Consider the following 24,667-nt stretch of genomic DNA (forward strand, 5'->3'; position numbering starts at 1 on the left):
TGTCCCTAACCCCAGAATGACTGCACTTCACACCAGAATCTACCCAAAAACCCATTTTCCATTGTCAAAATATTACATCTTTGCCAGTTCTGCAAATTCCTCAGTGCATACAGATGTTGAAGTTCCTGTTGACAGGTTAGAGTAGAAAGGAGACCAAACCAGGCTGTGAAACTTAATTTCTGTATCTGTTCAACCTTTCAGTGTTTCCATCCTGCACTCTCTTTTCTCAAGTTCTGGCTCAGTATGAGGAGCCCCTCATTCCACTATTTGCCACATCTTGCAAAGATTATTATTTTTTTTACTATCAGTGACACTTAGAAGATATGTAGAATCTGGTAATTTCCTTTTGGCAATTCACATAGGGACAAACCTATCTTTCCCAAAATCCCTATAGCAAAGCATCATTTACAAACATACATAAGCAGTTACTAATAAGCATAAGCCAGCTCTAAAGGAGCATTTATACTGCAGTAACCATGGAATGATTTGTTGTTTTCACATGTACTTTGCCTCTAAAGATCCAAATTTCTTTTGCACACACTGTGTGACTGTGAAAAGAAAACAAAAGGAAGCTACAACTCACAAGAAAGGCCAGTTACTACTTTCATTACATATCATGGTATTTTCCATTGAAAATAACTAACCCTTTGGAATATGTTGTAGGAAACACGGTTGATCATGTAAACAACAAAACAGTTTATGCACTTTGAACATTTCACTTGCCACTGACAACTCTTTCCTCTGTTTTGCCCAGAGAAATATAGAGCTGTAATCAAACCCACAGCAGCTGTGTGCTGCCATTCAGACCTGAAAGATTCCATGTTGTGATAAAAATTAATGTCCTTTGAAATCCTCTGGGATTTTTGATGCCTTGGGAGCAGCTAATGAAGAAATACAACCTTTGCAGAGTATAACACAAATTTTTTGGTTCTGAGATTAAGACACATGTGGTCTATGCATGGTCTGTCTAAAGTCAGCAGTAAAGCATTCATACTCAAGTGCCAGAAGACTCTGCCTTCATGTGTTTTAATTATCTCCAATATAAAGGCTTTAACTGAATATATTTTAATGTTGAACTGAATAAATACTTTCTGCATTATATTTCAGAAATTTTAGAAGACAACATCATTTAAACACAAATCTTCTTAAAATCCATTAAGCTATACCACTGCAAATTCCTTGGGTTTTTGGTTGTTTTTTTTTTTGCAACAGAGTAGATTTTAATTAGGCAGATTAAGTCATATATATTTGACTTCCTTAGATACTCAAAACATCCTTTGCAGCTGATGTATCTTCTGGAACTTTGTGGAAAGGCTGTGCCTCTGGAGACTTCTAGAAGTGGACTCCAAAACACTTTATGGGCTGCCTTAGACCTGTCTAAGACTTTGGCATAAACACATGGCTCAAAACACGAATCATAACCACCAGTGTGCTGAGCAGAAGCCACTCAGGGTTCAAAGTCTTAACATGTACCTGGCTAGAGGAAGTCAGAAAAGAAATAGAAGGACAAAGCAAATCTTAAATTTTCTCAAGAACATCTGATTCAGGGCTGTTTCAAGCAGCTTCCTTTCTTTTGACATTCTCACAGGCCACTTTTCAAATCCTAAGGAATTAAGCCAAGCTCAGCCTTTTACAAAATACTGCTGCTGATGGTAGCAGTGCCATCCTTACTGTATAATTACATGCTGCTTTGTGTGACAATCCAACAGCCTCCAAACCTTCATCTCCTACCTTTCAGGAGCACTTATTAAGCAGCAGCTTGTGGACTGGGTGGTGGTGGTGAAGGGATACTTTTACATCCCTTCCACCCAAACCACATCATTTTCCAGAAAATAACAGGATATTTACAGGGCCAGGCTGGGTATACAAGAAGAAATGAATCTAATAGTTTGGTCTGGGCAGTCACCAGTGAGCAGAGTTTTGGTTCCAGTTTCCTATTTTACTCTGGAGATTCATTCCCTCATTCCTCCACTGTAATTTGAGTATTTGAGCATACCTGAAGTTTCATCCCTTTGTTCACCTCCTCATCTACAGCTGAGTAGAATAAATAACTAACGGGACACTGTTTTCATCTTCATTCTTAGTTCAAAGTTATAGTCCAGGTCCATGCCACAGTGACATTTATGGCACTTCTGTGAGAGTTTTGGTCTGCTGACTCTGAAGATGAACAGTAGCCAAATCGCCTTCCCTGAGACCAAATGAAGGGCAGCACTCCCATCAGCACTGCAAAGTATGCTGAAATTTGGGGTTGAGATTTTTATCAAAAATGGCTTCAAATTTCTTCTTGCTTAGACATCAAAGAGGAATCAAAAAGTACTTCAAAAGCAGTTGATTTCATTTTCCACTCTCCATTTTGTTTCCAGAGCTAGAGGTAGCCTGAGCCAACCAAAACAGCCAATCCAGGTACTGAGCGAAACAGAAACAGCCACACATCTTCAGATGCCAAATGCAGGAGGGAGACTCTATTCCCTGTAACTTAAGGAAGAAATCTGGATAGCCCTGCAAAGATGAGTGGCAAGTTCACAAATCTTAGGCAGTCCAGTTGTAAAACCGCAAGCACCTACCATTCTTTCTATTGTCAATGTGCAGAAGCATCTAATATTTTTTTTTGCAGATGTACTTTCAGTTAATGTTTAGTTAATGTTATAGTCCATCGTATATTGTAATTGAGAGTTTTACTTTAAGAAAATGCTCTCAGAATGGAGATATTTCTTGTGTTCCAATGCAACAGATAAGGTGATCTGGTGAAAACATCACGTTCTCTGGCCTCCAGTAAAAGTGGGGGAGGGATTAAGCTTGAAAGATTCCTAATTAAAAACAATACTGGAAATAGTTTCTGGATGCACATGACTTGACACATGCTACTATAATGGGGTAATTGTGTACAAGAGCTTAAAGACAGAAGGAAAGAAAAACAAAAAAGGAAGGAAAGAAAGAAGATATTTATGCAGAAAGCCAATCCCTGGGCTTTAATAAGACACAGTACCACCACGTAAGGAAAACAAAGTGTTTCACTCTAATATTATTACGAATGTTTCAAATTCAGTCAAACTTTGATCTTATTTAAATTTAAGATACATGCTGTCTGCAACAATAACTTCCAAGTTATGCATGTTTCCATACTTAATTCTACGTGGATATTTTTGAATATCTCAAAACTTACAATGCTGTCCAGAAGTTTGTGTCTGAGTATCACTGTTAGAATGCAAGTCGTATTCTGAGTTCAAAAGACAAATTTAATAGCTCAACTGTTTCTAGCTTTAATTCACAAGACGCGTGTCTATAAATTTCAAAGATGTCTGCAGGTTAGAAAATATATTCACACTTTGAATAACATTACGCAGTAGCAACAATTGTCTCCAACAAAGAGAACTCTTCTACAGAACCGCTTGGTGTATTGGCATAAAAGCATCACTAATAATTCCTTTAAATCGTATGTTCATTTTTTTCTGGACCCTTTAATTTGTGAAACAACTCACTGAACAGATCCCATTTCCACATATGTATTTATAGGTACAGATAGAATTTGTCATACGACCTCTGTGATTTAATTGCTGTTAACTTAGAATTTAAAAAAAGAAAATAAAGCATGTAATAAATTAGTCATCATACATGTAGATCCAGAAAAACAGTATTCTGGGGTGAATTCTTAGCAGGCTCAGAAATCTTAATTGCATCTGCAAGGATTCATAACACTTCTGGTTGCAGCATGAAAAACAAATGCACTTATGGAGTCTGTGGCCTCAGTTAAGGAGGCCAACTGAAAATTTGGTGTCTGGTTGGGGAAATAAGAAGAGACTAAGTTCCAAATGGAGGATCATAACTTGTAACTGCTGTCTTTTTGTACTCCTATATACAGTATAAACGAATAAACTGTTAACCTCTGCCAAACTCTTACCACAAAATAATAATAATAATAATAAATATGTATTTTAAAGTACAGGAAAGAAACAGAAGTGAAAATCTACAGACAGAAGTCCTACATAACTGTGAGTTGCATAACTGTGACTTGCTGCTTCCAACTCAGAAAACTCTCAGTAGTAGCTATTGGCAAATGCTGTTGTTTTTTTTTCATTTGAAGTAAACCACGTTTTTTCAGGATAATCTCATTCTTTATCTTAAACACAGAGAACATCAAATTGATGTTTTACTGTTTGGCTGAAGAAAACATAAACCAAGCAGTACTGAACACCACTCCAAGCTAAGATGCACATAAAATTTCTTCTGCAACTTTTTTGCTCAGTTCTGCCCACTGTTTTGACCATGTCACAGTTCTTATGCTGAGGATCATGCAAGTGGAATGATACAATGATTGTAAGCACTGGAAAGAAATCAATACCTAACCTGTACATTTTAGGGCTGAAATATATCTCCTTCACAATTAAACCATGCAGGCTGTAGTCAAATGTGTGATGACTAAAATATCAAACACAAGTTCCTTTAAAAATTCCAAATCCTTCTGTCCATTAACAGCTCAATACTGATGCTGGCTAGATTTAAATGCTACATTGCATAGAAGCACAGGAGGGCAGTCATTTGTCTTAAAGTGGGATTAATACCAACCATAATTCCTCACATTGTGCCCACTCAATGCAGAGAAGATTCAATTCAGTGTTTTTAGTTCCAAAAGCCTAATATGAAAGATTGGATTGTCTGCCTCGTCCAACTGTACAAAAAGCAGCTAATAGCAAATCCATCGTACCCCAGAACATTATTAAAAACAGATCATTTATTTGATTTTCCTTAACAGCGACATTCAATCAACTGCCTGAGCTGAAAACTAGCAGAGGGGAAAGACTGGAAACAGACAGTAGAAATAACCTGAGCAAATTTAGCTCTCAGGTGCACAGAGACCATTTTTCCTGCTCTCATCCTAACCCTACCACCATCTTCACGAGAGAGGTGAAAGTCACCCACTCCTGGTAGAAACAGCCAGTGAGAAATCGACCTAGAGATAACAAGCCGGGTGTCCTCAAAGAGTGTCACAAATGACAGTAAAAATCACAGAAAGGTCAGCACTGCATTTCAAAACTTCAAAAGAACCTAAAATTAGTAACCATTACTGTGCCATAATGAACGCATGCTCTAAACAATTTGTTTTGCAAACTCTTTGACCCTACCTGGTAGTCAGGTCAGACTACCATTCCATGCATCAGTCACATTGTGTCCAGATTGTGCTGCATTCCCATGATGAAATATGGGGTAGATCAGCAATATTATCCTATTCTGTCAGAAGACTTAAGAAGACTGAACGGCAACTATTACCTTTACCTTTTCCTTTCCACAGAATCTTCTTAACTGAAAGAGAAATTAAAACTGGGAAGCGCTGTTCTGGTAAGGTAAGCTTGTATTCAGCTTCAATCGCAGACCTGCAAGACCTAGGATAGCCTTTTATCCCAAAGTTTCATTTGAGACTACATGGATAAAGAAAAGTGTCAGGAGAAAGCAGCTGTATAAATAATGGGAAACAAAAAACTATTTTCTTCCATGAGGATAAAGAATTTTCTGGAGTATAATTATAGTAATGCAGCATAATTTACCAGTGTTTATACACTCTAAGCTCAAATTTTATCTGTGGACAAGGCTGCAACACCTAATAAATCCAGAAAGGAATACAGGGTTCCTTTCAAATCTCTTTGAGTTTTCGTGCTTCTAAGATTGATCATCTGCTTTTTACTTTTATCTTAGCTCTTAACTACTACTCCAAATTGTATTAAAAGTTCCTTTCCAGAGTACCTCTTTCCTCCCATTTATTATTTGTATTTTTCTCAATGCTCCCTCTGTTGCATTATTTGTTAACTCATACAACCAGCTCCTGCTGAGCAGAGGATGACGTTTCTCCATTCTTCAAGTAGTTTTCTGGATCTCTTTGATTCTCAAACACATTCAAGAAGGCAGCTTTTTCTCCTGGTTTTTAGTAGTTCAACATTTTTTCCTCTAACCCTGGCAATCCTCACCTCTTCCCCACCTAAAAGAAGTTTTGATCTGTTAAGCAGAAGAAATTTAGGGATGCTTTTATCCAAAGTATGTCCACTTCAGCTTTCTTATTCAGGACCAAGAAACTGAGAACCATAAAACTCAGAACTCAAATGAGGATAGCCTTCTTCAGAAAACAAAAAAACCAACTTATTTTTTCTACTACTTTATTGCTAAAGAATCTGTAGGAAGATTTTGCAAGAAAAGCTGTATACTTATCCAGTATCTCCTATGTTCGTAAGTAAGATTTACAGCTACTGTGCTAAAACTGTGAATGTATCACAGTACACCCTCTCACCCAGGTCCGGGAAAGCAGATACCAAGGCCTTATGGATATTAAGCTACCAGCTTATGGACTTGCCAAAGCATAAAGTACAAGATTCATTCAGCTTGACACTGAAGCCTGTAAGGTTTTGTTCAACTGCTCAAAAAGCTACTAATGCAAAGGAATCACTGATCTGACAAAGGCCTCTGGACATGACTGCAAAACAGAGACAAAAGTAGTTAGTGCACATTAGTGCTGAAAAACACATAGGGCTGGCATTGCAGTAATAAGATGCCATTGCCATATAATTGCTTTTCTGACCATATCTAGATACAGTCATATCACAATAAATCAGAGCCAAAAAAAACCTAGTAGGTCTTCCCATCCATTCTCCTGCCTGTACAGATGACTAAAAGGTACCTCTTCTGTATCTGTATCAGATAGAAGACCCACTGCGACAGGCAGTGAGGGAGTCTGGTTACCATTCAGATTCAAAGTTTAAAATATAGCTGGAAATTCATTTTTGTCTAACCCCCACAAGCTTCTCAATAGTTACAGGGCCCTTGACTTTTCAATAATGCTCAGAGCAGCTCCACCAGACACACACGCATCCGAGCACAGATTCTAGGCAGAAATATTCCAAGGCAAGACACAGGCTGTAGCCAATGACTAAAATTTTTCAGAATAAAAAAAAGAGCAAAACATTAGGAAACTCGATCAGGGGCAACACAGCTAAATGCTGGCAAAACAAGGCATGCTAAGAGAAGTCAAACAGGTTTTACTGATTGCAAATCTTTTCATTTTCTAATTTCTATAACAAAATTTGATTTAAGAACATTCACTTCTAAGGATTTATAACATGCATACCAAATGGATCGCATAGGATGAGCGTACAGCATGATTGGCAATGCACAAATCAAGTTAAGAACTGCATTTGAAGGAAGGGTGGTTTTAACTTTTCATGGTACCATATCCTCGTTTTAAATAAATGTAGCATACTAAAAGCATGAAGAAATTAAATTAAATTTCTTTCTAATCTTTCTGTTCTAAATTAAAACATGTTATGAAACTGAATTAGTATTAAAGCTTCAACATTGCAAGGCTTTGTCTTTCTATTTCATGAAGATTTGCAGGCATGAAGATGCTAGACAGTACAAAAACTTTTACAAAGAATTGTGGCAGTGAACAAGTCTGTGTTAGAACTCAGTTGTGACAACTCTTTGAATCCAAGAGACCCGAGAGTCCAAAAATGTCATCTGCCTAACTGGGATTTAGCTCTGGTAGTAATTAAAAAATGAAAAAAACATTCTCTTTAAACATTTTAAACATTTTAACATTTTCTTTAAAAATACATCTTTTCAAAGCTTTCGAACAGATCGTATTCTCCTCAGAAGTGCAGTAAGAAGTGAATGCACTATGAAAATATTTGCAGACAAGAAAGAGAAGTGAGAATAGTTCACATCATTTGGAAAATCCGGATAAAAGCACAAAGTGCTGAAGTTGGTGCAAAGAAGTGGCACTTAAAAAATTCATATCATTTACTTAAATATTTACCATTCAAGCTAAAGCAAGCCAACCATTTGGAATTCAACCTGAATAAATACATTGCCCTTTTGTTACGCTCTGTTATCATCACTCGCTTTATTATTATTATTATTATTTTATTTTATTTGTTATGGATTATTTCAGATACAGGTCTGCCAAACTGATTTGTTTGGTTCAAAGGACCACCCTTTGAAAATGCTTTAAAAACACGAAGGATACAGAAGGTTAGACAAGAAAGCAAGACAACGAGTGCGCTAAGTGTTCACCCACAAACTTTCAAACCACAGCAGAGCTGATAAAACTTGCCCAAGCTGCTTTTTATACAGTTCATCTTTGGCCTTTCTCAATAGCTGGAGAGTTACTGATGCCCTCCTTTAGGCTTAAGATATGGCCACACATCAAATACTGGGAGATCTGCAATTATTTTCTAGGATGAAAACAAAGTGTCTCAATTTACCTACTGTGATTTCTGATCAGTCCAGCTGTGGTGAGTTCTGCCAATTTTTCTCAGATGATAAATAACAAGAAATTATTAAGTGTAATCTTCTGAGTACTTACATGTTCTTGGATTTGAATGCTTCAGCAAAGTTCTGCACACTGCGAAGAGAAGCAAGGTCTAAGGTCATCGCTTCTACTTTGGCTTTGTGCTAGAGAAAGAGAAAATAAAATAAAAGACAAATAACAGCAAGTTTAGTTCACAGTATCATATCGTAGCAAATGTATTATGAAACAAGTCTGAGTCTCTTGTTCAACATTACAACCCCAAAGCGAATACAAATCATCAACTGGAATAGACGAGCACAACATTCAGTGCCAGAAATAGCATTTTATTGTTGTGGTTCTGCTAAAGACCATATAGTGCACAGCTTTAAGTAATGCAATGAATTGACATGAGGTAGTTTTAAGGTTAATATGGTACCTTTTTTCCTCCCCTTTATCTGGTAAAACTTCTATGTAAGTCATGAAATAAAAGGTGCGGTAAACATTATTCTTAATGCATGCATTTTAAATAAGCCAATGGAAACAGATTTCAAAAATACTCTATAAAACCAGCCAAAACCAACCCTGTATATTAACCTAAAACAATCTGTTACTCATAGCAGGAGATACATAATTGCAGAAAACAACCTATCAGCCTACATAGCTCTTCATTCAGTAGGAGTTTAACAGGGTAAAATCTTTTCTAAACAAATAGCTTGTGATATTACAGCCAGCATTAAGAGGATGCACAATCCTGCAAAATGACTGGTTAACCTGGAGGTGCTAACCTTAGGCACCAGACAGATTCAAGCACTTCTCATAGAGACCATCAGTTCCTCCTGAAGGACAGAAACACTAAGTCTTTACTTCCAACACACACTTTCATGCCTGACTTTTTTCACTCTCTTTCACATTACAATTGAATAAAATAATATTAAAAGAAATAAAGAAAGATATGAATAAGGCAAGGTACTTTAAAGCTACATTGCTAATAATGTCAGAATAATTCCAATCAGTGACAGCAATGAGGATTTTGGCTGTAGATTTTTTTGTTTGTTTTTGTTTGTTTTACAGCAGCTCAGCATTACTTTTAACGTTTTCCCTCTTTCTCTGTATGCCCAGGTAGCAGGTATCACAGCACTTATTAAAAGAGAAAACATACATTTAGTGTGCCTCCGGTGGCGCAGCGGTAGAATTCCCGTTTGCAACACCAGGGGGCCCGGGTTCGAATCCCCCGCTGTGAAGCAGGGGGTAGAAGTGCCGCTCTGCTACACAGAGGGCTCGAATCCCGGGAGTTGGACTCGATGATCTCTAAGGTCCCTTCCAACTCGCACAATACTATGATACTATGATGATGATACATTTCTTATTAAAAAAAGATAATAAAAACAAAAAGCTATTTCTAAAAGGCATGAAAACTGTAATTGTAATCCACAGTCAGAACTGACTGCTAATGGTATGCTGCAAATCCTGATCTAATGTGTCATAATTTTATTATGCTGATGTCTCTCACCATTTTACTCCACATATTTTCAGTACCGAATTATGCCTCATTTTATGTTGTGAAGTCTTAAATGGGACTTGTCACTTTCCCAAATACAAAAGACAGCCAAGCTTAAAACTGACATCATAATATTCAACCCGCTAAGACAGCAAACTCTACAATTTTTTAAATTAAATTATTAAAATATATCAATCCTCCTTCTACTATTTTCACTTCAATTACATCATCTAAGGGAAAATTAAACAACAGAATGAGTGTAGAACCATTTACGTATCTCACTTCTAGCTCACAGGGCCTTTACTACACAGTGCCCATCTACACCCTGTGCCAAACAAGCAAGCTGATGCCCTTGCCACAGATTCCCAGGAGAAATGCCCTGACTGCACCCAAAGTTTCCCTCACACCAGACCCACACCAGTTCTGCAAGTCAGCCAAAAGGAGAACACATGCATGACAGATACGTGGTTGCACTCTGTGAGCAAAAAAGGGACTCTGGGGGGGGCTTGCATTTCGCGAAGCCTAAAGAGCAGTTCCAGGCTAACAAGATGTAGGCACCAGCATCTTGTCTTTGACTAAGCAGCCCAAGATATATCATTCTCTAGCTCCTAACAAGTCCCCTTCCAACAACGCTGCAACGTTTTGAAAAGTGCTAAGTAAGAATTGTTGATGGTTATATGCTCGGTTCTGAAAGCATTTTACCAATATTCCCAGATAAGTTTCATTGCTCTAAATAGAAACAACACCAGAAAACACCGTGTTTAGTTTGGTATGCAACTTGCTCCCTATTGAAGCAAAAATATTAAAAATACTTATGTGCAATTGGCTGTATTTTGCACTCACGCTAGAAAAATGCTTATTGAGGCAGAAACTAACAAGAAAGTGAAAACATCCAGAAAGCAAGCAATTTCACTATATGCAATGTATTCACTTTACAGCTTAAAAACTGTTTAAAAATGAACACTGCATGGTAGAGTAGCTTGGCAGTAAACATGATTGTGCATTTGTGTCTTGGTATTGAAGAAGGAGCTCTTTTTCATAGTGAATTTTTCATTCAAATGTAAGTGATGATTTACGTTAAATATAGGTAAAGCACAGCTGCATTTTCCTGAAGGATTGCAAGGAAGTGAAGAGCAGTACAATAAGTTGAAGCATAAAAGCTTTCTCTGTCATAATATTTATTATAATGGCATATAAAATAGCTGAAATAAATAATAGATGACTAAAAGTAAATTCATATGATAAAGAATCTTTCAGCAGACACCATTACTTCTGACTGCTCCAGTTTCATACAGAGTTGAAGAGTCTTAATAAATATGCTGTAGCCCCTGTATCTCATGTAAGTACAAGTCATTTGGCGAGGGCCTACTTAAAATGTAACATAGTGGACATTAGATAATTTACTGCATAATTTCACTCTCAAAAGGTATCATGTACATATCTGTGGCATTTAAAAGCTACAAACTCAAGGCTGAATACATAGAACAACTAAAAATATCTGACTTCGAGAGACTGAAAATACAATAAATTGGTTAAAAAAATCAGTTTGACAAAGATTATGTTGCTGACTGTCTTGTTATGGAAGTAATTATTTTATGCAGTGTAAGAAATAAAAAAAAAATCTTCAAGAAAAATATTTATCTTAAAATACATAAAGTAAATAAATAACCCAAACTCAGCACCTGACAAGCAGTGCCCAAATAAAGCCCCATTTCCATGCTAAGAGCAAAGTAGAGGATGTTTTAGAAGCATGTCTGGCAATTTGACACACACAGCTCATGACAGCCAATAGCCAGTGCCATGCAGTATTTATTGAGGAACATTACAGGGAAAAAGGCTTTTACTCAGGATTAGGACTGTAAATATTATTGTCCCTCATGTATTCAGCATTTGGTACTTCATGCAAAACTGCATTTATGTAATGCCTGCTTCATAGTGCTGTGTGCTTTGAATGCGACAGAACTCCTTCTCAAGGATCTGAATTGAACAATTGCATCTCTTTGCTAGAAGAGTGACCCACAGATACATACTAGAATGCTTAATGATCACGTTTAGATCTCCCTTATATAACGAAGAATGGATCTTTATGATTCTTTTCCTTTTCCTCACCCCTTCTCCAGAACATTTATGGATGGTCTGGCAGAGAAAAGTTTACCTTGTTGGCGTCTTCTACTATATTGTTATAACAGTAAGAGTCCCCCCCTTCAGAAAAACATGAAGCCATCAAGCTGTGATAGGACTGGACTACAAATGCACGTCTTACAGCTGAAACAGCAGTTCCCTAGCCTAGAACAAACTTCTGAATTGGAGATTTAATCTCAGTTTGGTTATAAAAGCAACACAGAAATCCATCCTAGAGATTGAAAATAAAAGCATGAGATGAACAATTTAAACTCCAAAGAAAAGAGATATGGAAGAATAGTAAAGGACACCTGATATGAAGCAGTTCAGTTTTTGAGAGTCCCCACACTGAAATGAAGAACAGCCATATTTTTCCTTCTTCCAAACACTTAATTTATCTATAATTTAAATGTTATGTCATAAATGCAGCTATATTACAGAACTCCCTAGCTATAATTTCTAATTTTAGTTGGATGTGGAAGTGCTTTCTTAGTCATGCAATAGGTCATTTTAATTCCCCAAAATTTATGAACTGCGTTCCTACATACAAAGAGAAATGTAAAATACATTCATCTACTTCTTTGTAGCCACAGTTTTTTTCAGGTTTCAATACTTACTAGTCTTCAGTAAGAAATACCACTACTGTGAGCAATGTTTTGTTATTTCACAATCTTTACATTAGCTAACACTTAGATCAGCATCTCTGCAAATCTGACCTTCTATGTATATACTAACGACAATTATAAAGGTAAAAAGGAGAAGAGCTAATCTCAAAAAGAAACGTAGATATCTTTGCAGAAATAAGCTACAACAACCCCAAATCATGCTTACAAAGTGTAGCTAAAGCCAGTCTCCAAAGGCCGTTTTAAAAATTATTTATTCCTTAACCATACAGAAGAAAAAAAAAAAAGAAAACCACACAGAAATTACTAGACTATAATTTCAGAACACTTCAATTTGCAGGCTCCAAATGTCCCTGATTTTTCTTGGATACGTGTGGTTCCATTGCACGCAGTACACATCTGCTTCAATAACAAGAAAGTACATGCATTAAAAAAATATATCTACCATAGGTTTTGGCAGTAGGAATTTGTCTAGCTCTTAATGTACACAAACTGTTGGTATTTCCTTGGAAGCCTACTTATAGCTGGATTTTTTTTCTTTCCCTGGATATGGATCATTTCTTTCCATCTCCAAACCCCATTCCTGTAAAGCTCATTTAAATTCATCTTGAGGAATCTCAAGTAATCTTGGCAATATATTACATGTGTATGGTTTACTGTTCTAATAAACATATATTCTTGTTTACAGAATAATAGAGAGAGCCTGGGAATGTGTAACAGGATCTGGACTGTGGAGAACCTCCTATTCAAATGCTTTTGATTCTTTTCATTCTGAAAGATTTGAAGTGATAGCAAAACACACTGTCAAAAACAGCAACAACGCAAACAGCATTGGGATAATTTAGAAGCCTCAGACTGTTTTCTTCTTTAAAAAAGTGCTCAGTTTGAGGTTGTTGTTGTTAATCATCCGCAGCATTGAAGACGTGCTATCTTATACGTACAGCTGCACATACAGGGATGAATAAAACTTATAACAGGGTTTCTCATTTAGCTTTTGCACACACAGAAAACATGAACGCCCTTACTACAGATGCCAAGCGAGTCGAGAAAAGCGTGATGGTCTAAAGGGCGACAATGTTTAAGTAAATACGAAACGAACCCTTTTCCCCTGTTCTCTCATGATCCATAATCATAAGCCATGTTGTTGCCGGAAAGTGCAGACATGCACTGCGCAGTGCATTAATCCTTCAAACACTAACAGATGCCGGCAGGGATTTAGGCTGGAATGTATTTACAAAGTGACAAATTATGTTCCGTATTATACAGAGAGAGAAAGAGCACCCACAAATAGGCTGATAAATGTCAGCTGCAGTCACGACAAACGGTTTATTTTTATTATACTGTAACCACAAATGTTTTTTGCAGGGAGGCCCAAAGATTTATTTGTTGCAGGAAAAAAACAAGATTATATATGACACAAAGTAATAACTGTGAGATCACTGATGTTCTGGGCAGTTTGCCCTCCTGGAAGCTATGTTCAGATTGAAAAATGCTGCTTAAAAATGGTATGTTATATGACACAAAGTAAATAGTTCATAAATCTGTATTGCAACAACAATAACTAACAATTAAAGACAGTCTTAAGCTGAGGCTCATGTAAGCTAGAAGGAAAGTTTAGTATCTCTTTCAGTGCAACGCCGAAAACGAAGTAACAGTTTTAAAGTAAATCTGATGAAATTGTTTCAGATTAAAAGCAAAGTGCCAGAGCTGGGAGATGGAAGCAACGCATCTTATACACGGGCACAGGGCGCTCTATCTAGGAACAGTCAGTGCGGCACAATTAATTGGCAGCACAGTGACGTCTGCAGGCTTACCAACGCACTGCAGCTGTTAGGAAGTACCTCAAATCCTTCCTATAAGGTTAGGGTACAGTTCACACACACACACACGCTTAATACTGGAAAAATACAAATACAGATATTCTTAGAAGCCATTACTTCTTTAATAACAATTCCAAGGTGCTTCAGCATCAGCAGAAATACTTAGACAAACAAGGAAATGGGAAAAATAAAAGACTTTTTAGTGTGCAGTTCATGGCATATAATCTCCTAGCTCTGAATACGGTAACACAGATATCTTACAGGACTCTGTCCTCAAATAAATAAGTGCAGGTACAAATTCAGCCTTCTGCTTCCACAACTGTTCACATCTCCTGGCTAAGAGACTGACACCAAATGAAACCACCTCAGGTCACACTGCCGTCTACGTAATTTTACAAAGTGAAATAAAAGGGCTGAATCACATTAGTAAAGATTTCTTCTGCAAATAAAGGTTGGCAGAATCAGGTTCTCAATACAAACTCAATATTCACAATATGGACTTTTAATGATACATATGAAGTCTTTCTGTATGCACAAGAAAATATCAAGCATATTTGAACAGTACTGGAATACAGAAACCCAGCACTACGCCACTTGTGTTCTGATGACACACAAAGGAAGTTGCTGGGTTTTTTACACCTTCTTTCTAAAGAAACAAAGATTTTATGACAGAGAAAACATGAACAAATGGACTGGAATTAAATGTCACTGAAAATGTGGCCCATCTCAGGGATCGTGTTATTCTACTTGTGATAAAGAATGTGAAGCCTTAATTAAAAACCCAGTGTAATCCCAGGGATGCCTAAAAATCTGAGCTCAAAGTCCCGGCCATGTATTTTCCAGGTGCATAAAGCCAACTGCATTCAGCACAGACAGAAGGGGTCGTGAGCCCAGGTCACATAGTGACCTTCTAAGAAAGTCAAAAAGAGTTCTGGCATAAATGTGAATTGAATCCAAAGCAGTGCCTCAATTTTAAGCAAAGCAGAACACTAATATTAACCAAAAATATCTACCTGAAGAATAAGCGCACAAAATTGATACGAATGTTTCATAGCTCAGAGGGAGAGAGAAGAAAGTTAAAAAGAAAATACCTCTTGCTCTCATTCCCCTTAAGAAAAGAAGCCAAACTGAAACACAAAGAACTAAAGATAAGCAGCTTGTTAAGTCTGTGAGTAGCACTCTCCCTGCTGGACATAAAGACTTTTAGACCTTTTCTACAGTTCTGCTGCCATAAGGGTTAATAGCAGCCCTTACTGTAGTCACTCAGTTACTGAATTAATTCCAGTTTCATCGATATTGTCAGATACGGCTAAATAATTGGAATATATTCTACCTTACATCTTTTGCTTTTTCAGCTAATAGCTTAGGCTTTCCCCAAATTGCAAGGTAAATATTGGCTGTACCTACCTGAATACCTGAAAAAAATAGCAGCTACTGTATATCTTACTCATATGCCACATGCAAAAATGTAAAACATATTAAAAAAAAAAAAAAAATCAAAAAGAAAATTTCCAAGCAGATGTTTATAAACAGAAGGTAACGGATAAAAACCCAAACACAATGCTGCATTATGTTACATGATTCACTGATGAACCCATTGGAACTACAGCAAAAAGCCCTTCTGGAAAACTTCCAGAAATTAAAAGGTGCAAACAAGCTGCCTAATACCCTTGCGTAGACTGAATTCTTATGAAGAAAATAAAGTTTATTGTCTGGAAACAGAGAAAGCATGAGGAAAGCACTAAAGCAATGGAGGTGAACAATTAGACAGATGTTCACTTAAGGAAATAAAGAGAACAGAAGAAGCCATCACTGAGGAATTTTACGAGAGTACTGACAACTCTGCACCTCATCAAGGGCACTGGTAAAGTTAAAGCCACTGAAGACGTTTCTGTTCAACTCCAGGATAACTGCTGACCTTGCAGAAGTCTGCATTTAGCAAATGTGGCTTAGGAAAATAGCATTTTACTTTTCATTTTACCATTTTTCCAAACACCATACGTAGACTGTACTGCATATTTCAAGGAAGTTAACTACACTTCCTTATATCATAATATAATACGCTCATGATTTGTCCTAACTATGTCTGCGCATCAGGAAAATCTATATTAAAAAAAGATTTTGTCATTTAAGTAAAATTAAATACTGCCAGTTACATCTCATCTTCATAAAAGCATATACATGAACGGCTGGAATGGTTTTTGGTTAATACAATTAAATGACACCATTGTCAAGAGTTTGCATAGTACGCAATATGCTGAATTGAACAATCGCAGGACTGTCACATTTAACTACCAAAAGATTAAGGGAGAAAAAAGCCCAATATCTTGCTGATAATATATCCAAGTAAAACAGAGACAGAGACATAGAGAGAAAACCACGGAAAAGGAATTAAACAATACTGAGAGACAGGATTCTTTTGGCAAGGACAGAAGTGTTTTCTGTGCTGGTGCAGGCTGAGGCACTAATATCGTTTGTTTCCAAAAAAACATATTACTACTGTTTCAAATACAATTTCAGGACCCTGATTTATGCTAATACTTCCAGTGTGGCTTTTCAGAGAGGAAAAAAAAAAAATCCTCCAAATATCAAACGCAATCCTGATTTCTCCATTCCTTTTATCAACTCACACGCTTTTAAAAATTACACTCTAAGTATTATGGAAATGTAGCTCATCATCATTAATACAGCTCTCATCATTTTTCTGTTTACTGTGGACCACCTCCTATTACATACAATAGAACCATTATCAAGCCCTATTACAACAAAACATTACACTGTTTCTGAACTGTAAATATAAACGTGACACATCACCTTATCCACACAGTACAGGATGCACAGATATTAGCAGCGAACTATCCAGTTATCCAATTGCCGAAGACTTCTCACCAGCTTTAAAGCCTGGACAAGTCTAACTTGCTCTTTAGTATTGTCAGCATAACCTATTTTGGCATCAGGTAGTAGAGATGGAGATGAAGTGGAGAGGAAGTATCAATTAAAGGCTATATAGCAATCTATAATCTGTTACTCACACACACAAGAAAAAAAAAAAAAACATCCTATGAAGCAGATTAATAGAAAATATTTGTTTGTTTTTTAAACAGCCAAAGACTCTTTTGAGCATCAACCAGCTGTTCTGCTTTAAAAAAAAAAAAAAAAGGAATAGTTCTTTTCCACAAACATTTCTGTGCAATCTGCAGTGCAATGAGCAGTTTGCCCAGGTCTGCAGGCATCACCCTGCATATCCCCCACATATTCATGTTTCAAAGTTCTCAGTAACACCAGAGAAATGAACAAGAAAATTTCATCATTCACATTTTAAATAATATAAAAGACGTGGAAAGTGATTGATTTAACCGTAAAATTGAAATTAGCTACGGGATGGAGTTTTTTTATGTACTGTAAGGTCAAGTAATAGTAAATAATTAATGAATTATGAAAGAAATTTTCCATGAGAAAACACATAAATTATATTCAATGAGACTAGAAGTGTAGTTACACCAAATAATCCATATAATATACCACAAAATGAAGAAAATGCATGATACTGAGAAATAAAGGGGTTCTTTGCTAACTACATTGGAATAACTGTTACTCTGATGGAATATAAACAACGTATTCCCACACATAACTTCCAAAGGTTTTAAATGTTGTAGTCTACAAGAGAGAATTTTCAATTTTTTTCTATTGTTTTTTGTAGCAAGATTTCCTCATCTCTCCAGCAGTCAGTGAGAACTCATGCAGCTGAGAGTGGAATGACCAAGTGGTCAAGGTCTACACACAATCACAGGGATCTTCCTCTGGTCTTACTGCTGGTTTGGTCTTAGCTACAGTCTAAGGACTGCTTGCCCATACTGATTCTTTACCAGTCTGAATTTTAGTTTTTTTTCATGCTGAGGTTGTATCTTAGATTTCAGCACAGTGCAGAATTCAATATCCTAATTATCTTGCTTACTTAGACCTTTGTGGGCAACTGGCATACCATTAGTAACATGAATTCAAGTCAAGATGTCAAACAGAAAAATCCTAAAGTCACCCAAGATATTTTTTGACTTGATATACACGCTTAGTTCAGTTTAGAGTTTAATGGATTGGTAGCTGGGAAATTTGTTTAACTGCATAAAATTCATGTTCTGACTTGCAAGGAAATGATATAATGGATTATCTATATTTTTTAAAAGTCCCATTTTTGCTTAGAGAGGAAACAATTCCAGCAAAAATATTACACACAGAAAAAGACAAGGAGGAAGGAAAAAAACAAGCAGCTTTTGAGGAATGGATTTCTCACTAACTGTGACTGTTCTTCAGTCATTTGAAAGTGTCCCAGGGGATAATAAATGAGAAAAGAATAAACACAGCAAAGATTCCCGACAAACTGTTGCATCAAATGCAGACAATCTATCAAACCAATTTCATAAACAGTCCATACTAAAATATTTAAAGTAAGTGTGAGCAGGAAGTTGGGTCTCCAGCAGCAACTGTTTCATCACTTGCTTTGGGTCACAACAGCAGCCAGAACTAGGCAGGTTCTCATATGAAACTCACAGTTCCTAAGCCACGTAGATTACAGAATCCTGTTGTCCTTGTACTATTTTCAGGTAAGAGTTTCATAGCCACAGTGTACCTTCCAAAATTTTTTGGAACTCACAGAGATACCCAATGGCTGTGAACTTCTGAGTGACATTGTCACACACTACAGCTTGAAAAGCCCACGACTACTGCCAATTTCAACCACGCAACTGACAAAGTTAAGTGAAAATAACCCTTTTCTCCCTTCCCATAGCATCATTCAGCACAATTTCTGAGAATTTTTTCCTTCTATTTTATTCTGCCTTTTCTAATCTAGAGAGCAAGTATGACCAGTTCAAGAACACAGCAAAACTCACAAGGAACAACACAGTACTTCCAGGCATGACTCACTAATTCTCTTAGGCCCTTCTGAAAGGGACATGCCAACATAAGGCAGAGAAGGTTTATATTTATAAGACTTTGATTAAGTAGGCAATTTTAGGACGGAGACAAGTTAAAGGAAAATGAAAAAGTTCCAAAAGTATTGAATTTTGTTTAAGAAACATCATTCCTCTAATCAACTACATCCACAGATTATTTAATAAGGGAAATTATCCAGCAATGAAAAAAAAAAAAAAAAGTCAGTGAAGTAGATGAGGCAATGAGCATATGTATTCCAGCCCTTTCGATGGCTTTAGCACTTGTGAGCATTTGGTTTCAATTGAGTTTAAAAACACCTCATATACTGTGGCACTGGATCTCTATTAAAATATATATATATAAAAACTCTATAAGCAGATGAGATAAAAACCTGAGCTTTTTCTCAAAGCTGTGTACAGAGTTGCATGAGAATTTTCTGAAGGTTTTAACTTTCTTGTTTTGTTCCTAAAGACCTGGATGGTTGTACACCTAAAACTGAAGTTCTACCCACTGTCTGCCAGCACTATAAAAGGGCATGGTACTACCACAGAACCAGTTCTTAACTTCCCTAGTTCAACCCGGCACATAAGCAAGCAACTATTTGCATTTGTAAAGATAAACAGATGGGCATATCCGACCCCTTTAAACATTTGAATGGCTTATTAGTGTACTCAGCTCCCATTAGAACTGACATGAACCACAGTACACATCAAATTTCATCTTTCTTTTTAATGAAGTTGAATTGCTTGCTTTAAATAGCAGAAAATTCTAAGACTCAGAATCCAACCAGAAATATCATTACGTCATGAGCAGAAGGATGACAATGAAAGTAAAGGACTGATTTTTATCAGACCGCTTTTCTGCCTCACATCACTGGTTGCTCCCAAGCTACACCATGTTGTTTAGAAGCAGATACAAGCTGCAGCCCCCTCTGCACTGACCAGACCACATGAAACTGCTCAAACTCTGGCTCCAAAGCTAGAAATGTTAATTCATCATCCTGTCAAAATAATGACATTCATTCATAAATACCATCCAATCTCCTCCACACCTGGCTGAGTCTTCTGTTCAGCCCAGTGAAACACACTAATTACATAATTTCTCCGCCTGTTCTTTGGACGGTGCACCTCACTGTGTTTGAAAAGTGTAATCATATTGAACTAAAACTGGACAAACATCCTTACACTTGACAGAACAGGCAGGCCACAGAACCAGGAACATCAGCTGCCATACTCAGATGCCAAGACCACCTCTTTGTATACCTTGTATGAAACTCTCACAGTGTTTCCACTGTCTTGCCCATGCAAAATTCATGGAAGTGCTTCAGGCAGCCAATTGAAAATGCTCTCAATGAGAGCACTTAGCTTGTACCCATGGTCCTCACCAAAGGTACAGTCTTGAAGTACAACTGGTACTTGTGCACTAACACATGGGCAAGTAAGGGTCCTCTGTAACCATCTATAGCTATAGATTTTTATGCTTCTTGCATAAAACAATCCAAGCCTAGAATTGTCACATCCCTGATCCTAAGCTACACAACCTTCAGTCTCTCCTGAAGAATGGTGAAACAGATGCTTTAAGTAAAGGAATAGGGAGAAGGTTCCCTTAAATACAATTACCTTCTTCTCAGAACGCTTGCTCCTGTAAAACAGAGAACACTACATCAAATTATTCTGAGTTTCAAAATAGAGAGTAATGCAGATATCTGCGAACCATTATGATTGAAAATGAATACATTATCTCCTGGCAAAATTTCACATGGTTCTCCACCCAGTAAACAATAGAGCTATCCAAGAGCTATCACCAAGTAAGGCTCAGCTGAACAAAACACAAAACCAAGTATGAAAGTTACCAAGGAAATTTCTTGCAAAATTTTGTGCTTAGGAATTCCAGGTTCTTCAAGAGTTTAAGGGGAAGGTGCTGAGGATCCACTTTTTGAAATGACCAACTGCAGCCAAGCCATCCTTAAGCAGTAATTACGAATGCAATCCTGAATTTTAAAATGTTAAGGTGTTTATCTACAATCAGGTCTTCACTGTGCTCTGCTGTACGAACAAACAGCACTTCCCCAAAAGAAGCTAAGAAAGTACACCAGCTAAGGATGAGGACAACAGCTGATGTACAAAACAAGTTCTCAAGGTTATGTGGCCGATCAGAGGAGGAATCTAACAAGAGCCATCCAAGTCTCAAAATAATGTTAAAATCCTTTCACAAACATCCCTCTTAATAAGGCGCAGAAGGAAAGAAAATTTAGAGCTGACCTTTAGAAAATATTCCTGTTATGTTTTTCAGCCTCCTCGACGATAAGGAGGACATGTTTTTCTGAATGAGTACCCTGTACCTTTAATGGTTCATTTGTAGTTCAGAATAAAATCGGAACTATTTGTTGTTCATTGTTGTTATATTCTGTTCCAAGGTTCATAATTTGAAAATTGACTTTGGGGACTTTTTGCTTGGTCTATTAAAATGATTCATGTTGCATTCAACATAAATTGTGCATACACAGAGGAGGTTTAGCACACGTATTCACAGTATAATAACTAAAGTGAATTTTGTACAAGCTGCAGTTTGTGGCAGGGATGCAGTATCATTTGTCTTAATTTTTCTCCAGCATTACATTAGGCTGGTGCATTTACATTTCCAGGTATGCCTAAACACTTTAAAACTTTCTTTTTACAGCATGAGTAAAGAGAGAATCAAATCTACATGTTTATATATGATGAAACAAAGTAATGCCTTTTTACTGTCTAAAGTACACGTGGATTTACTTTCCATTTACCTTCCTGCTCAAAGGCAGCCGCAAAGTGCATGAAATATGCACCACCTATGAATCATGGAGCGTTCCTATTAAAAAGATGATAATGTTCTGTTTTACCTTTCAAAAACATATGGTAACACTCACTGAGTCTAAGTGGTTCTGTCACTGAAAACTACCAGCGTAATATACAGCAAAGTATAAAAGTGTTCAGTGTTTCATAAAACTTTAGGAAAATTTGGGAAAATTAACTATATAAGAGCTGGGACATGATTCCGGGCACCGTGTTCAGAAATACTTATTTTGCAGGATTTAAGAGGATTTGCCAGAGGAGCGCGAATCAAAGTCAATACATGGCGAAAAATAACAGCCAAGACTTTAATCCAATTGTCACTCCATCTTCAGTGAGTCTAAGGAAAACCTTCCCCTGATGTATGGCTTTATTTAAAACAATTACTTTCATTCCTGGATCTTACTTCTGCAGCGCAATTTTCTGCTCACAGACTTGTATTTTAGATGTGCCAACTCCGAAAGGCTGAAAAGCATTCAGAAATTCATATGTAGGGACAACATATGGGGGAAGATGGTCTGAACGAATATGTATGTCGCTCGAAAAGTAATGCCTCCTATTTATTTCCACAGAAACTACAGCAAAGAGCACAATAACGCTATTTTGTAAAGCAAATTCTCAGCTACAAAACACTATTTTTCACCTTTATGCACCGTCATACAGCTAAGATCTGCCATGCAGACCGCGTTGCAATAATACTCAAAACTCGCAGCAGCTAACCATTACTCTTAATTTTTTTCCTAAGTAAACAAAACCACACACAAAATACCAAATCCTTCCATCAGTATTACAAAACAGAACAAGCACAGAACAGAAAATTGCATAAGTAAATTAAGGGTGCACTGTTGGGTGCTATTAACTAAGACTAAGGATAAGCAGCTCTTACTGCAAGCTGGAGAACTACTTACATATTAAGGATTTGCTTTTTTCATTTACACACATCTTACCTGTGTGTTCGTATTTCTGACTCGCTGAAGGATTGTTAGGATAACAACAGGTTTTATAAAGATACAAAAATGAGAAGCACAGAAACGCGTAGTCTTGAATTCAAGATGGCACAGAAAACAAAACTCAAAACATTTTCCTTATTATTTTTATATACAATACTTCTCAAGTTGTAGCACTTCAGCTGTTTCTAATAGCTCTGCTTTCATAATGAGTGTCAGTTTCCCAACACATTTTGAAATTACATAGATATTCATTAATACCTTGGAAAAAGAGTTTTATTGAGTTTATTAATTAAAATTCAGGAAATTCGGGTAAAGGAGCAGTTAATTCCAAAATGCATTCAGGATCACAGAGATGCAGGTATTCTATGTGTTAAATCACACAGAGAAGGAAAAAAAAAAAAATCTATATTTTAATCTTTTTGGGTGGAAACAAATTATCTTATTTACTACATGAATGGTTTCCTCAATTTGACGCCAATCTTTGGAGGCAACTTCAACCTGTCTGAATTAAACAGTCTGCAGAAGAAAAGACTAGATTATTTATATTATAGGATACTGTAAAAAACTAAAATTGAAAGCTTACTTTACCATATAATGAAAATAAGAACATGCACATCACTCCATCTTACAAAAAAAAACTAATTTTACTTCTTATGTTCTCTGAGAGAAGTTTGATGAGACATGTTCATATATAAAATGCATTTGTAGAAATTCTCCCCCTAAAGGACAGCATCCAAAAGAACAGGAGAAATTCACAAAATCTTCTTATCTCTGTGTACTGCAGTTCTAAACATTGCAATCACAAGATCCTTTGGTACTTTGCCTTTTTATCTGCAATATCTGCACTGTATGTATACAATACAGATAGACTCCACATTTCATTCTGCGCATCATAAACAATGTTGTAACTGGGTCTGGGCTTATGTTTGGAGAAGAGTCACATTTCATCTTAACACACACAGCTTGAGGCACACTGGAAAATAATCAGAAGCAAAAGAAGTTGAAAATAATCCACTAAAAACATTATCAGATAAAGTGTCCTGGGCAGATGAGCCATTCCTGAGAGCTGAATTCCAGATATGTGGGCAAAGCAGAAGAGTTAACCGAAGCCAAACTTGCATTGTCCAACTCACTGAATTTTACAGTTCACAGATATGTAAATTTTACTAAGTCAAGACACAAATGCTATATTATATTATTACACTCAAACAGAAGACAGTAATGCTTCCTCCTAGATCAAAGACTACCATATGCTTACTGTAGTGCACCTACTGAGGCACAGGAAACAGGCCACATTCATTGCTGGCATACATCAAAGGGCAGCAATGAATGCAGGTGAATATTTCAGGATACACACTACAATAATACTACCCAAACATTATTTTATTCTACTGATATGAAGACTTGGTCTGGTAAACTTGTCACTGAGAAGCCTGTATAGCACAGAATCAAAGGTATTACATCAGCAGTAGCATACAATCATTTTGTGTCCTTCTAATCTGTAGGTTTTTTTTAATTGTTAAAACATGTTGAAGAGATTATTCTGAGTATCTGCTCAATGACTGCTACAAAGATGTAGGAGAGGGTATGAAAACTTACAGCATAACTTCACCAAAGCCAATAATAAAAGTT

At 36.8% G+C, this 24,667-nt stretch overlaps 1 protein-coding gene across 3 annotated transcripts in view; it reads right to left on the bottom strand.

The window, feature by feature from the left end:
* The window catches only part of WWOX (WW domain containing oxidoreductase), a 450,173-nt gene that overhangs the window by 341,029 nt on the left and 84,477 nt on the right, over window positions 1-24,667 (bottom strand). For all 3 annotated transcript variants that reach the window (XM_072346077.1, XM_072346075.1, XM_072346076.1), the window contains exon 6: window positions 8,345-8,433. In XM_072346077.1, coding sequence (XP_072202178.1) covers window positions 8,345-8,433 — 89 coding nt within the window. The remainder of the gene's footprint in view (window positions 1-8,344; window positions 8,434-24,667) is intronic.

The sequence above is a fragment of the Excalfactoria chinensis genome, chromosome 11, assembly GCF_039878825.1.
Source record: "Excalfactoria chinensis isolate bCotChi1 chromosome 11, bCotChi1.hap2, whole genome shotgun sequence".
Lineage (NCBI taxonomy): Eukaryota > Metazoa > Chordata > Aves > Galliformes > Phasianidae > Excalfactoria > Excalfactoria chinensis.